We start from the raw sequence: 15,182 nt of genomic DNA, 5'->3' as shown, positions 1-15,182 counted from the left end.
GTGGGTATTCGCTTTGTGCCAATAGAATGATACACTAAAGGGAGAGAGAAAACTGATTATTTGCAGAAAGTACTGCATGTATAAAAATCCTAAGAAATCTATTTAAATTTATTATCCCATGAGTTTATCAAAGTGACTGGGCTTATAATGAATTTACCATAATTAGGGGCTTTCTTTATCCTGGTAGCCACCAGCTCAATAACATAATAAAAAGGAAAGAAATGCCATTCAAAAAAAAAAAAAAAAAAGGATGGATAAACTTAACAGAATTGCCCGTGATGGTTATAAAGAAAATTATAAAGACTTATGAGCTATATGTAAATAAAACTATAAAGGTGTACTAGAATATATAAAACAAGATGAACAAATTGAGATATATACTGTTATCATATAGGAAAATGAATTTCACCAAGTAAAATTTACTATTTGTTAAATATTAAAATTCTACACTAACAAAGAAACCACAAGTTATGATGCTGATGTAGTTCCCAGGAAACCCTAAAACAAAGTATATTAATTAAATGATTAAAATACAGGGCTTCCCTTGGCGCAGTGGTTGAGAGTCAGCCTGCCGATGCAGGGGACACGGGTTCGTGCACAGGTCCAGGAAGATCCCACATGGCACGGAGCGGCTGGGCCCGTGAGCCATGGCTGCTGAGCCTGCGCGTCCGGAGCCTGTGCTCCGCAATGGGAGAGGCCACAACAGTGAGAGGCCCATGTACCGCAAAAAAAAAAAAAAAAAAAAATACAGAAGTGTGGGACATATAAAAATAAATGTAATGTATTATATAACTATCATAAAATTAAGGAAAATAATATTTATTTAATAACTGCCTAATTCTACTTAATAATTGCCTAATTATACTCTAATAATTGCTAGGGTAACTGGCAAACAAACACAAAACAAAACAAAAAGTGATTTAGATCAGCTCTTATACCACATTACCAGAGTAAGCCCCTAGTGGATTAAAGAGTAAATATTTGCTTTAATTCTTAGCAAATCTATAAGAAAAAAAATCAAATATTAATGAAATCTTTAGAGGGATAGTATCTTTGAAAAGCTTAGGGCAGTAATGAAAATCACAAAGGAAAAAATGAATAGCTCAAAAACATCAAGTAAAAAAATGGTTGTAACATAAACAACTAACAAAATTAAAAGAAGGGAAACATAATTGGGTAACGTTTGTACTGATCATGGTAGAAAAGTAGTATATATAATGCATAAAGAACTTACTCAAATTTTCAAAACTGCTAAAACCTCAAGAGATAAATGGTCAAAGGATATAAACATACAATTCACTTATGAAGAAATACAATTAAATTATATACATTAATCAGTTCTTGGAAGGATATTTATAATAGCAAAATACTGGAAACCAAAAAAAAAAAAGCCCAATATAATTATACTATATCAATTCAGTACACTATTATATAGCCACTAGAATTGTAATTATGAAAACTGAAAAAATGTTATTATTTAATGGTGGAAGGGAGCCAAATAATAATTCTACTTATTATGCACATCAAAAAAGGCAAAAATGAAAATCACTATTGACAAAGAATAGTGGAATCATGGATAACATTTTTTCTGTAAATAAGATTGGGAAGGAAGCAGGAAGCCCCTATATTAACAGTTGAAAAATACTAGTTATTAAACAACAGACTGTAATATTGATTGTATTTTTCAACATACAGATGAAAGCAAAGAGTTAGAAGAAACCAGAAATATTAGTGTCAACTGGTAAATTATTAAGTTTCCTAGAGTAAGGATCTTTCACCCTCCAGAACCTTACAGAGAGCACTCACATTTCCCAAAGGCACTAGAGAATGCAAGCACACACCTTGAGAATTGAGTGTGTGATTTTGCCACACCTTTGTCTGTGGAGCCTTGTTCTGGGCTGTTGGTACCATGTTTGTCTTCTTCCTTCCTGATGCTCTATTTTTACCATAATACTTTCTGTAAAAGTTTGCCTGGATTTAGACAAATGTCTCCTTTTACATGTAAATTTCTTTTCTGTAATTTCTAATATATTTCTATTTACTTTTACGGTCTCTGATCTTCTCTTTCACCACCTCCCATGTATAAGGCATAATTTAGATTAGGAGTTAATAACTCAGAATAACAGACATGGATTTGAATCCTGACTCGTTATGTGACTTTGGGCAAATTATTTATTTGTAGGCCTTGGATACTTTTATCTATAAGATGGAAATAATAATACTTCATAGGGTAATTATGAGGTTTAAACTAAAGGAGATAATTCATGTAATGTACTTGGTGTGGTATCTACTTGTAACACTGTAAACTCCAAGGTAATGACATAAATATGGTACTTGAAACACTATTCAAAATTTTAACTATTAAGAAAAAAATTAAAACTCACAACCTTAAAATGGTTCTATTTCTTTCTATACATTTGATAGATCAAATTTCCTTATAAGAGAGTCATGGCTTAATTGAAAAAAAGGAATTTCCCTTATTCTTCTGTCCTGTGTTTGGCGTCTTAAAGATGCCTTGAATCCTTTATGGACTGGAGTCATATATAAATAAATAGATATACCAAGTTTCCTTAATCACAGCACCTAACTGAAATTTTTTATTTACTAAAACTGGAGAGGAGACAAAGAGAAAAATGCATTTATTCAATCCTGGCTTTGTGAGTTTAATAGTCTAACCTCATTTCACTACTGAAGGCTGTGGAATGATCAAAATCAAAATACAGAACTGTTTGATATAGTTCATATTTAAACTTTTGAAATGAAAATGAATCTCAGTTGAAAAGTTCAGGTAGGGAGGAAGGAGCATTTTAAAGGAATTAAAATGTGGTGGCTCAGGTTCAAAGTAACTATGGTTGGCAGAAAATCAAGGCTTTCCATGTTGTGTCTTAGGCAGTGTCAGTGACTGGAGTGTCGGTTTTCTGTATATGTGTTTTTTAACACTCCTTGAAATCGATAAGTGTAAAACGAGCATTACTTGGACTTTATTTGAATTTATTTGAATTTCAACAGTTACCAACAGATGTGCTTAGAATGAATAGGCCCCGATTCCCCAATAGCACTGTAATTCAAATCTATTTTCGACTCTGAAATGAGAGCTGTCTCCAGGAGGACAGCTCTGAACCTTTTTTCCAGCTGCAGAAATAACTCCTCTTGTTGCCCCTCTGACCTACACCAAGGGAAGCCGCTTGAAAAGATGTTCTTTTGCCAACAATCGTTTTACCATTGTAATCCACAAATGGAAAAATAAACTGATGGCTCCTCTTCAGAAAACCTATTCTTAAATCCCCCAGAACCAGGCAGATAAGTAAAGAAAACCATAGAGTTCTTTTAATTCCTTTCTCATTTTCCAAAATGATACTTTTTATTACCTTAGAAAATGGGCCTTATTGACTAACAAGTCACTGTTAATCTTCTCCAAAATAAGTTAATTCATCCAAGGTTCTAGGACTCCCCCCAACCCCAAATTCCTTGGAATTTTGCTCCATTGGTTAATTCCCACTTGCCTAAACCAGTGAGCTCTCCCTCCCAATGGTTCCCACCCTCACTTTAAGATGAACAAGCCCCGGCTTCCCTGGTGGCGCAGTGGTTGAGACTCTGCCTGCTGATGCAGGGGACACGGGTTCGTGCCCCAGTCCGGGAGGATCCCACATGCCATGGAGCGGCTGGGCCCATGAGCCATGGCCGCTGAGCCTGCGCATCCGGAGCCTGTGCTCCGCAATGGGAGAGGCCACAACAGTGAGAGGCCCGCGTATCGCAAAAAAAAAAAAAAAGATGAACAAGCCCCTCTCACTGGCAAGTAAAATCCTCTACCCTGGATTCTCTTCTAGCTGTTCCCCTATCTTATTTCTTCTCTTTGCACCCAAGCTTCCAGAGATGACAAATCCCTATTGATGCAAATGGAAACTCTGACTTTCCTCTCAGACATAATAATGACTTTATTGGGTGCCTCTCTGTGCCAGACACTCTTATAGGCCTTAACATTTTTTTTCTTGATTAAAAAATACATGAATAATTCATGCTCATTATAACAAATCAAACAATACAGAAACAGATAAAGACAGCAATACAGAAACAGATAAAGAACATTCCCCTGCCCAAGCTCCACATCTTATTTAATTGTTGCAACCACCATGAGAAATAAGAATTATAGACCATATTTTATATAGATGAGAGAATTGAGGCTGAGAAAGGCTCAGAGTGTACCCTGCAGTGTTTAACAGAAAGAGCTTCGGAGTCTGATTATCTGGGTTCATTTCTTGACTTTGCGATTTTCTATGTGTCCATGAGCAAATTCCTTGTTATTTCTGTGCCTCAGTTTTCCTACCTGCTAGTTCATAGGGTGCAGTGAGGATGTAATGTGCTAAAACATAAAAATATTGCTGTTTCTAAAGAAAAAAAGATCAAAAAGAGAAATTATTTTAAAATGACAGCTAAGAAGAAAATACTAAGAATTAGAGCAAAACTCTGCTCACCATTCTGCTACTAATGTAGAGCCTGAGTTTTTAAAGCTGCTGGAAATTTCTGACCCCAAACTATGCTCATACTGCAATGAAGACACCATCAATGCACTTTGTTTTTTAAGATCACACTATTTTTTAAAAGATCCGATAATATTATTTCGATTTTTCATGATTAGCTGAATTTTATTCATTTGCTACAGTATCAATTTCATTATTTTTAAAAATTAATTTATCTCAGTTAGGCTAGAATGATTATGTATGTTTAACATTTAGATATTACAAACATTTTACTTAGTGTTTTGACCTATATTTTGAATTTTTGTGATGGCTCTGTGTATCCCTGGCTGATTTGGTCACCCCTGTCACCTGGCTCTCCCCCCCACCCTACACAGACCTCAGCCTCTTAACAGTTTCATTAGGCACAATAATGTATATTTGCTCTCTATGAGTGCTGTAGTGGTAGAAAATGATTAAATCATAATTATTAACTTTCCCAGAGTAACTCATTACCCACACCCTGGTAACTCAAATATTTTCTCCCTACTTCTATATTTATATGCTGTTTCTAAGAGGCAATAGACTGCAGCTATAAAGCTGCTTGGTTAATCACTCAAAGCTTCTTTTTTACCATTTCCTTTGCAAACACAGCTTAATGGTCTTTCATGGGAAACAGAGGAAATTAACAAAGTGTACATCTCCTTCTCCTGTCTACCAACATTCTTTTGAGTCTTAAGTACCCAGGCCCTCAGCTTTCTAAACTGGGTGGCCTAGCCCAAAGAACAATATTTCTGTATGCTAAGTCACTAAACAAACACACTTGTTTAAAGAATTTAGGTCAAGAATGAGAGATTCCCTTCAAAACAAGTAAGAACAGCACAATATTTGAGGAGTCAAAGAAAAATAAGACTATACAATTCACAGGGTCTTTTCATTCATCTTATATTAAGTTTATCTTTTAAAACATCACACTGTTTCTGTTTCCCAGAGAATTTAAACATTCACAGTTCTGTGATGTGCAGATTTGTGGCTAAACTGTACTCTTCCCCAAAAGCCATCTTCTTTCTTTACTCATATTTCTTCTTTTCTTTCCTTTTTCTTTCTTTCTCTCCCTCCCCCTTCCCTCTTTCTGCTTCTGGTTGACTAGATATTTCTGAGATTTTGTACTAGCTCTCCTTACTCCCCTTAAAACATTTTTTTATAGCCAGAATGTTTCAAGCCCAAAGTTAAAATCATATTTTGTTCTTTTCAGTAGTTTCTAGTCCATACTCTAGGGCACAAGCAGAATGAAAGACCCCAAAAGAGAATAACATTTCGCACTGAACTCAGAAAGTATTATCACTACTCACTTTCCAATTTTCAAAAACATATACATTCCTTGTTTTTGATCAGCTAACATGTGTGACTTTCTTCTGCACACTTTGAGAAAGAAAAAAATAATAAAATACAGGCTCTGTGACATTAAGTAATATCAAATTCTAAACTTGTCTGCCTTTTGACTAACTAATTTAGCCAAAGGAGGTGGTGTTTTATAATTAACTTTGGCCCTAGAATACAGACCCAGCTTTAAATCTCCTGGCATCAGTTTAAATCACCTAATACCCTGCATTCTTGCTATTCTCCTGTCATTTCTCCCTCATTTCTCAAGGATTTTAGCTCCTGGCTTATTCTCACTTCTTTCTCATCTTATCTCTCAGTGATTTCAATATACACATAGGTGATCCACCCAGGCTTCCTGGTACACTGACCTTGTCCCCTGCAATGACCTTGTCCTCAATATGCCTCACTGGAGCCCAAGTTGGATGGAGGAGTAGGGTTCTAACCAATCCCCTGCAGTCCACTCTCAGACCACTGTCTCTCATCCTTCTAGCTCACTCTGGTACTTAAACCCAGGGACACTTCAATTCCCTGGGTCTTCCAATCCATTGATCAGGCCACCTTTTCACTGCCCCCTCCCTATATGTCCTTTACTCCTCTAACTTAGATTCTAAGATCAAGATTATAATCATTCTCTTGCCCTTCTTGCTTCAGCTCTGACTAAATCCAACTCTGCTTACTCATGCTGCACCTGTAAACTGAATGTGGCTGAAGAGAAATTCACAACCATGCCGATGTGCCTCACTTCAAATTCATGATCTTAATGCTGTGTGATAATCATACCATATGTCGTAGTCCAGTCACTCTTTGATTCTCTAGAAAACTATTTCCTACCCTCTGTCCCCAGACTCCCACTGCCTCATCCTCTCTCTCTCTCACTTGAGTTGAATCTTGCTTTCTCCTTTACTGAGAACACTGAAGCAAACAGAAGAGAATTTCATAGACTCCATCATCACTTCTACCCACCAACCAGCAACTACACCCTCATACTTTGCCTTCTGGTTCCCATAGGTGAACTTGTCATGCTCCTATTAAAGGCTGACTCCTTCTCCCCTACATAGGCATTAGATTCCATCTGCTTTCACCTATTCAAGGACATCCCTCCAATGATTCTCCTTTCTCTCTCCTACATTATTTTTGCTCCCTGCTGAACCATTCGCAACAGCATGCACACATACTTCTTTTTCTCCCATTTTAAAGACGTTTTCTTTGACCCACTCTCCCCACCAGCCACCATCCCATTTCTTTGTAGCAAAATGTCAAGAGTCGTATATACTTGCTATTTTCACTCTCTCCCTTATGGATTTTCTCTTAAACCCATTATAGTCAAGCTGTCACCCTACCACTCCTCTAAAACTGTTCTTGTCAAGTGATGACTCCGTTTATTTCCCTTTTTGGCAAATTCCTCAATAGAATTATCAATATTCACTGTCTCCAATTTCCTTCCTCCCATTCCCTTTAAAACCTATTCTGACCTCCATCACTTTTGTTGTAAAATCCATTGGTCAATTCTTGTTTTACTTGGCCTATCAGCACCACGTCACACAGTTGAACACTTTCCTTTATACATTTGGCTTTCAGCGTACTGCACATTTTCAGATTCCCTCCTACTTCACTGGTCTCTTCTTAGTCTCTTACTGGTTCTTCCTCTTCTCCCTGACCTTGTAATTTTGGAGGCCTCAGGGCTTGGTCTATCACTGCTCAAATCCTTGGTGATTTCAGCAAGCTTTAAATACAGCTTTAAATATCATGTATGCTGATTATTTCCACATATGTATCCCCATCCCAGACCTCTCCTGTGCTCCAAACTCCTAACACTTGGTATCTCAACTCTGTTGTCCAACAGTCATCTCAAACTTAACATGTCCGAAAGCAAACTTCTGATTTTCCTGCAAAGATCTGCTCTATCATAACCTTCCCTATCTCTGCTTGTGGCAACTCCATTCTATCAGCTGCTCAGGTCAAAATCCACAGAGTCACCCTTGACTTCTTTCCTTCTCTTATACCCCACATCCAGTTCACCATGAAATCATGCTGGCTCTACCATCATACTGTAACCACTATCCACCTCCACTGCTACAACATGGTCTAAGATATATCATCTTTCACCTGTATTACTTTGATAGACTCCTAAAAGATCTCCCTACATCTACCACTGGCCCCACACAGTCTATTCTTCACCCAGGAGCCAGAGTGATCCATGCAAAACATGAATCAAATTTTGAGTCCTCTGTTCAAAATCCTGTAGTGGTTTCCCATTTCACTACGAATAAAAGACAAACTTCTTACAATATCATGTAAGATTCTACTTGATCTGGCCTCTCCCATTCACCCTGCTCCAGTCACACTGATCTCCTTTTTATTCCTTGAACACCCTAAGCATGCTCCTGTCCTAGGGCCTCTGCTTAGCTCTTCTCTCTTCCTAGAATGCTCTTCTTCAGAATATCCACTTAGCTAAATCCCTCATCTTATTTGAATCTTTGCCAAAATTTTATCTTTTCAATGAAGTTTCCTCTGCTTACCCTATTTAAAACTACAATCTGCTCCCCACTCCCTACCCCCAGGACTCTCAATCCCCTTACTCACCTCTACCTATTGTTTTATCCATAGCACTTATCACTTTCTAATATGTTTCATTTACTTATTATTATTATTATTTATTGTCTTTCTCCTCTGCTAGAAACTCCAAGAGGGAAGAAATCTTTGTTCTGTTTAACAATGTATCCTAAGGCCCTAGAACAGTAGTAGGCATGCTATAGGCACACAGTAAATATTGAATGTTTAATAAGGAAAAGAAATAGATTATATGTTCCTTGAAGGTTAGGTAGTATCTGTCTCAAAATCATTTAGCCTCATGCTAACTTTGTAGAAAGATTCTTTTTTTTTATAAATTTATTTATTTATTTATGTCTGTGTTGAGTCTTCATTTCTGTGCGAGGGCTTTCTCTAGTTGCGGTGAGCGGGGGCCACTCTTCATCGCGGTGCGCAGGCCTCTCACTGTCGCGGCCTCTCTTGTTGCGAGCACAGGCTCCAGACGCGCAGGCTCAGTAGCTGTGGTGCACGGGCTTAGTTGCTCCACGGGATGTGGGATTTTCCCAGACCAGGGCTCGAACCCGTGTCCCCTGCTTTGGCAGGCAGATTCTCAACCACTGTGCCACCAGGGAAGCCCGTAAGATTCTTTTTAAATTCTTGATTCTATTTATTATTTCTATGTCTATTTAGGCCTTTCACTGCATTTCAGTATTGATGAGCTATACATTTCCATGAATTCATATATTTCATCCAAGTTTGAAAATGTACCGGCATTGGGACTGACATATACACACTACTATATATAAAATAGATAACTAATAAGAACCTGCTGTATAGCACAGGGAACTCTACTCAATACTCTGTAATGGCCTATATGGGAAAAGAATTTTTAAAAAGTGGATATATATATATATATATATATATATATATATATATATATATATATATATATAAACTGATTCACTTTGCTGTACACCTAAAACTAACACAACATTGTAAATCAACTATACTCCAATAAAAATTTAAAAAAAAGAAAAGAAAATGTACTGGCACAAGTCTGTCCAACATGTTCTCTTATATTTCCTTAAATCACTACTGTGACTGTATTTTTCATTCCAAATATTGTTTATTCTCTCTCCTTTTATTATTATTATTAATCTTTGGTTGATACTCTCTATTGTCTTTCATTAATTTCTCCTCTTCTATTCATCATTACCTCTTCTCTACTTTCTTTGGCTTAACTCTGCTGGTCTTGTACACACCACTCAAGTTACAGTCTGTGATGAGTGAGCGATACAGTGCTCACCAATATTTCCAGTTTCCTTCACCTTCCAATCTCAGGGGAGGATGATATTTCCCTGACCCCTTGAAGCTAGGCAAGGCCATCTGACTAGCTCTGGCCAATGACATACGTCACTTTTAATGGAAACATCTAAAAACCTATGCATGGGGAAAGGATGGTCTCTTCAATAAATACTGCTTGGTCAATCAGATGATCATATGGGAGGAAAAATGAATCTTGACTCCCCTCACACCATTCACAAAAAGCAACTCCAAATGGATTGCAGATATAAATGTGAATGATGTTAGAAAGGCAAGATCTCTTAAACAGGACACAAAAAGCACTAATCTAAAGGGGAAAATGATAAATTGGAATATATGAAGATTAAAAACTTTTGTTCATTAAAAGGCATCATTAAGATAGTGAAAAAGCAAGTCACGGAGGGAGAGGATATTTGCAATACACAGATCTGAAAAAGGACTCGTATCTAGCACGTATAATGCATTCCTACAAATCAACATGAAAAATATAGAACACGCAATGGGGAGAAGACTCGGATACTTCACAAAAAGAGAATATCCAAATGGCAAAATCAAAACCACATTAAAAGCTTCCCAATTTCTTAGACACTGGGTAAATGCAAATTAAAACCACTGTGTAACACCATCACACATACACCAGAACAATCCGAATAAAAAGGATGGCAGAAGCCACAGAAATAGACTCTAAGAGACCGAGAGTGGGTGCCTAGAGACTGAGGGGTGAGTATCGGGAAACTGAAGGGTGGGCTGCGCAATAGGCTGGTTTGCATGAGTAAGTCTTTGGTTAGGAAAACAGATGCCAACAAACAGCTGGTCAGGCTGCTAACAACATAAGCGTCCCTAATGGGGCCCAGGGGATCCCTCTCCCCCAAACCCGCAACCTCACTACTCCCGACCATGCCCTGGGCGACCTGGACCCACAGCAGTGCCAGAAGCTTCTAGAGGAAAGGAAGATGATGCAGGTGATGGTGGAGACGAGTGAGGGCAGCTTGGAGATCAAACACTCCCACCGCCCCAGCTTCCGGTGGAGGGGGGCGCACCCCCAGGGCCCCATGGGCTGCGGCCCTACTCCCCAGATCCCAGTCTCTGGGGGTCGCAACCATGGAGCGGCCAAAGCGGGGCGGGAGGAGGTCGTGCCACCCGGGGAGGGTGTGGAAGCAGCCTCTGCCTCTGCGGCAGCAGAGCGCAGACTGAAAAAATGGCTTTCAGCGTGAAACTGGTGGGGAGAAGGCCCTAGAAACCTGTGGCACAGAGCGGTCAGAGTCTGAGCTGATGATGACTGGGGCGAAGGCCGCGGAAGCGAAGACTGAAAGGGGCACCATCTTCTCAGAAGCAGTGGACGAGGAGGAGAGGTTGAAATGGAGGAGAAGCCAGTGGCTGAGGAAATGGAAGTGGTGGAGGAGCACAGAGGGGTAAACGAGGTGAAGGACGAGGCAAGGCTCCGGCCCAGAGTGAGGGTCTCCACCTGAGTCCCCTGGAGGCCATCCAGCTGGAACTGCACACCCTCAGGCTGACCGGGCCTCCCTCCAGTTCGGGCGCAATTTTGGGCGCATGCGTCAACACTACCTATAGTGGAGGCACATGCCGGGCTTCTGAGTCACTACCTTTTGGAACCACCCACAGCTATCTGCCCTGATTAGAGGCAGAGATGCAGAGATGTTCAGGTATGTAGCAAATTAGGAGGTGAAGGAACTCAGACATCCTAGGATGGGGTGCAAGTTCAAGTTCTTCTTTCGAAGAAACCCATAATTCTTCTTTCCAAAAACAATTGGATTGTGAAGGAATACGAGGTCAGGTCCTCGGGGCACGTGGTGTTTCTTTCCACTCCGATCATATGGCACCCGGGCCCTGAACCCCAGGCTTTCCTTCCTAGGAACCAAGACCTCATGTGCAGCTTCTTTGCCTGGTTTTCAGACCACAGCCTTCCAGAGCCTGACAGGATTGCTGAGATTATCAAAGAGGACCTCTGGCCAAATCCACTGCAATACTACCTATGGGATGAAGGAGCCCATAGGGCTAGACTTCTCCAGACAAGGGAGCCAGTGGAGATATCCAGGCCCTTTGGGTTCCAATCTGGTTAACCTTTGCTCTTGGAAATACTCTCACACAGGTCCCCTACCACCTCCTGCTGGACCTAGGCCTTAGCAACAGCAAGGGTATGCCTTTGACTCATTTTGTGCTCACCTTTCCACACCTTCCCTCCACTGGACATTCAGCTCTCTCAGCTTTCAAGATTGAGACCTTCGTGGCTATGCTGCTCCACTTCCCCGTGGCATGCTGTTGTGCATTAATATCACGTGCTGCATGGTGGTAGTTCACACTCTTCTAAGCCAAATAAATGATGCTACAGATGGCACTGCCTTTGTCTGCACTGCTTGGACCCTGTTTGTTCCCAAGGCTTCTGGTCTAGTTACTACCATCTGGATTTCCAGCTATTTTTAAGAGCCTGTTTTAATCATTCTGCTCTGCACATGGCCTGTGGACAATTGCTGGGCATTAATAAAGTCAAGAGAGAGAAGCAGTGGGCTGCTTGGTCTCTGGTTTATGCAACTCCGTTGCTCTTCCTGCTTCTCTGATCACCTAATGCTGCCTGCTACTGGCTACACCCACCCCCTTAGGCTGCCGCCTGCTGGCTGAACATTTTCTAGACCATTGTCAGCTCCACTTTCTGGTTTTTGGTAAACAAGGATCTTCAGAACTGGTGGTAGACCCAGGCTTCCTGCCATCATATAAAAGACCTTTCTATTTCTCCCCTAAAAGACCTCAATTCCTCACCATCACTCAGGAACCCTACTGACTGTCAGGCAAGTGGTTGAGGTGACGAGTTAGACCCTATTTGCATGGCAAGGAGAATGATGGTGTCCTTGCTGAGTACCAGGCTTTCTCAGCCTCAACCAGTGAAGCCATACAGAAGTTAGGTACTTTTATTTGTCTCCCTTCCTCATCCTGAATAGGAAGAAGTGCCAGCAGTGCCAGGGTAGGTGTACAGTTTCTCTTCCATTTCTCATCTCCCTCTCTTTCTCATATCACTTCTATCTCTCTCTTTTTTTTTTTTTTTTTTTTTTTTTTTTTGCTGTACACGGGCCTCTCACTGTTGTGGCCTCTCCCGTTGCAGAGCACAGGCTCCGGACACGCAGGCTCAGCGGCCATGGCTCACGGGCCCAGCCGCTCCATGGCATGTGGTATCTTCCCGGACCGGGGCACGAACCCGTGTCCCCTGCATCGGCAGGCGGACTCTCAACCACTGCGCCACCAGGGAAGCCCACTTCTCTTTTTAAAAAGTGGTAGCTCAGAAGCATCTGCAGAAGCAGGTTTTTCGGTTTAACTTGGCTCTTTATCATTTCCAGAGGCAGAGAGATGGTCCTGTAAAGGAGACTACCAGAGCTCTCAGTCCCTCTCTGCCTTCTTCCCAGCCCTCACTCATCTATAGCAACGCCTAGTTGGTTTAAAGAAAGACATACATGGAATGAATGGATGGAAGAACTAAAGAGATTGTGATGGATGCCCGCCCTGAGAAGGAAAACTGAACAGACGGCCAGAGGCAGAAATGAGCCAGGGGAAATATGGGCCTAGAATAAACGCAGGATTGACTAAGAGCGTGCAAGGAAGGGATACCTTCTCTTGTTAGTGGTGATAGGAGGAGAAGTACTTTTCTCAGGATTGGCATGGGAGAATTGAAGGTGGTTGAAGTGCTAACTATGTTGCCAAAAGATGATTTTTTTAAAGAAATACAAACAATGCAACTTCGTGTGTTTTATGTAGAAAATTAATACCACGCCCTTAATTTCACTAGTATTTAGTAAAACCTTATTACTTTCTCTGTTTCTGTTTACTGGGAAGATGTGGTTGTATAGATTTTCTTTTGCTTTCCATTAGGAACATTTGGAAGAATGTTAATTTCTTTCTGGTACAATATGGAGACTTTTGTAAATATTCACACAGTTTTCAACTCGTTTCTGTTAAAACTGTATCTTTAGAAGTATAATTTGAATAACTTGGTCTTATCAGACTCTGAAGACTTTGGAAACTGTTGTCTTTATGGAAAAATAACCTACAAAAAATTTGTGGCTCTGATTGTCTTGACAATTCACCCTGGTAACAACGTAATAATTGATGTATCTCTTTTCCTAAATGGCAAAAATACTTGTGAGATTGCTCTGTAAAATTGGAAGTGTACCACTGGCATATTTATCTTTCCTTATATGTACCTTGGTAAAATAAACGCACGTCAGCGTGAAAAAAAAAAAACTAAACTAAAAGGATGAAAAATAACAAGGGTGGAAAAATACACAGAGAAACCAGAATGCTCATACACTTCTAGTGGAAGAGTAGCTTAGTACAGATACTTTAGAAAATTGTTTGGCAGTATCTATGCACATCCTCTGATCCAGTTCTGGGAATATACCCAACAGAAATACATGCATTGCATATATTCACAAAGACATGCATAAAAGTGTTTATAACAGCACAATTCTAAGAGCAGGAACTGCACCAGCATCTATCAACAGTAGAAAAAGTAAGTTTTGAAATACTCACACAATGGAATACTATGAGAAATAAAAAACTATGCCTATGTGCAATAATGTGAATGAATCTCACAAACATGAGGTTGGATGAAAGAAGCCAGTCACAAGAGTACATGCTGTGTAATTCCATTTATATATGAATTTTAAGAACAGGTAAAACTAATCTATGGTGGTAGAAGTTGGAATAGTGATTACTACCAAGAACAGTGAAGAGTCTGAGATTTTGCCCTGCTTACAAACCATTATGTTCCCTGCCTAGTTAACAGCTGCTGAGTCAAGAGACAAAGAACCTTACAACTCAATAGCCAGTGTCAGTATTGCAGCAGCTTCTTGAGCCCTGCTTCCTAATTATGCAACATGAAGAAAGCCAGGTGACACCTGCACACACGCTGGGTTGCATGACAGGAGAGAAACCCTGAGTTTAGGTAACCTCAGTTTTATAATGGGAAGTAAACATGCCTACCCTTTGCTTTGAAGGGAGACATCTTTAACATACTAAACAGTAAAATAAAAGACAATAATAAGACACAATCTCTATTTTTTCAAGACTTAAGCAAAACTGCCCTTTTCTCTGGAGAAAAACACTCTCTCTTGTCTTCCAAGGCTATTCAAATAAACTTGAAAGGGTACTCTGAACAAAGTCAGGTGGTATCTCTGCTCACAAGATGTGCAGAAGTATCAGAGACCCATGATAATTGTCTCCCAACAGTTGTGGGGTGGGGGCGGTACCCACTGGCTGGAAGGGAGGAGGATGGTGGATTCTGAAGGGCTGGGGATGTCTGTCTTGATCTGGATGCTACATACATGGGTGTATTCAATCTGCGACACTTCATTGAGTTGTACATTTGTGAAACATATTTTTCTATATGTATATTTAATAAAATATGCTTGCTTAAGAAAAACAAAAATTAAAAAGAAACCCAAAGTAAGCAAAGAAAAATAAAACAACAAAACCCCCCACCATCTT

At 40.0% G+C, this 15,182-nt stretch overlaps 2 protein-coding genes across 5 annotated transcripts in view; one reads left to right on the top strand and one right to left on the bottom strand.

The window, feature by feature from the left end:
* The window catches only part of ACYP2 (acylphosphatase 2), a 327,177-nt gene that overhangs the window by 32,988 nt on the left and 279,007 nt on the right, over nucleotides 1-15,182 (bottom strand). The window lies entirely within an intron of this gene.
* On the top strand, nucleotides 10,643-11,770 carry TSPYL6 (TSPY like 6). Its single transcript, XM_060117906.1, is given in 6 exon segments — nucleotides 10,643-10,888; nucleotides 10,890-11,037; nucleotides 11,040-11,135; nucleotides 11,138-11,191; nucleotides 11,194-11,447; nucleotides 11,450-11,770. Coding segments are annotated over 6 exon segments (1,119 nt in total).

The sequence above is a fragment of the Mesoplodon densirostris genome, chromosome 14, assembly GCF_025265405.1.
Source record: "Mesoplodon densirostris isolate mMesDen1 chromosome 14, mMesDen1 primary haplotype, whole genome shotgun sequence".
NCBI lineage: Eukaryota > Metazoa > Chordata > Mammalia > Artiodactyla > Ziphiidae > Mesoplodon > Mesoplodon densirostris.
The sequence above is the reverse complement of the archived record's forward strand: the minus strand, read 5'-3'. Positions and strand labels throughout refer to the sequence as shown.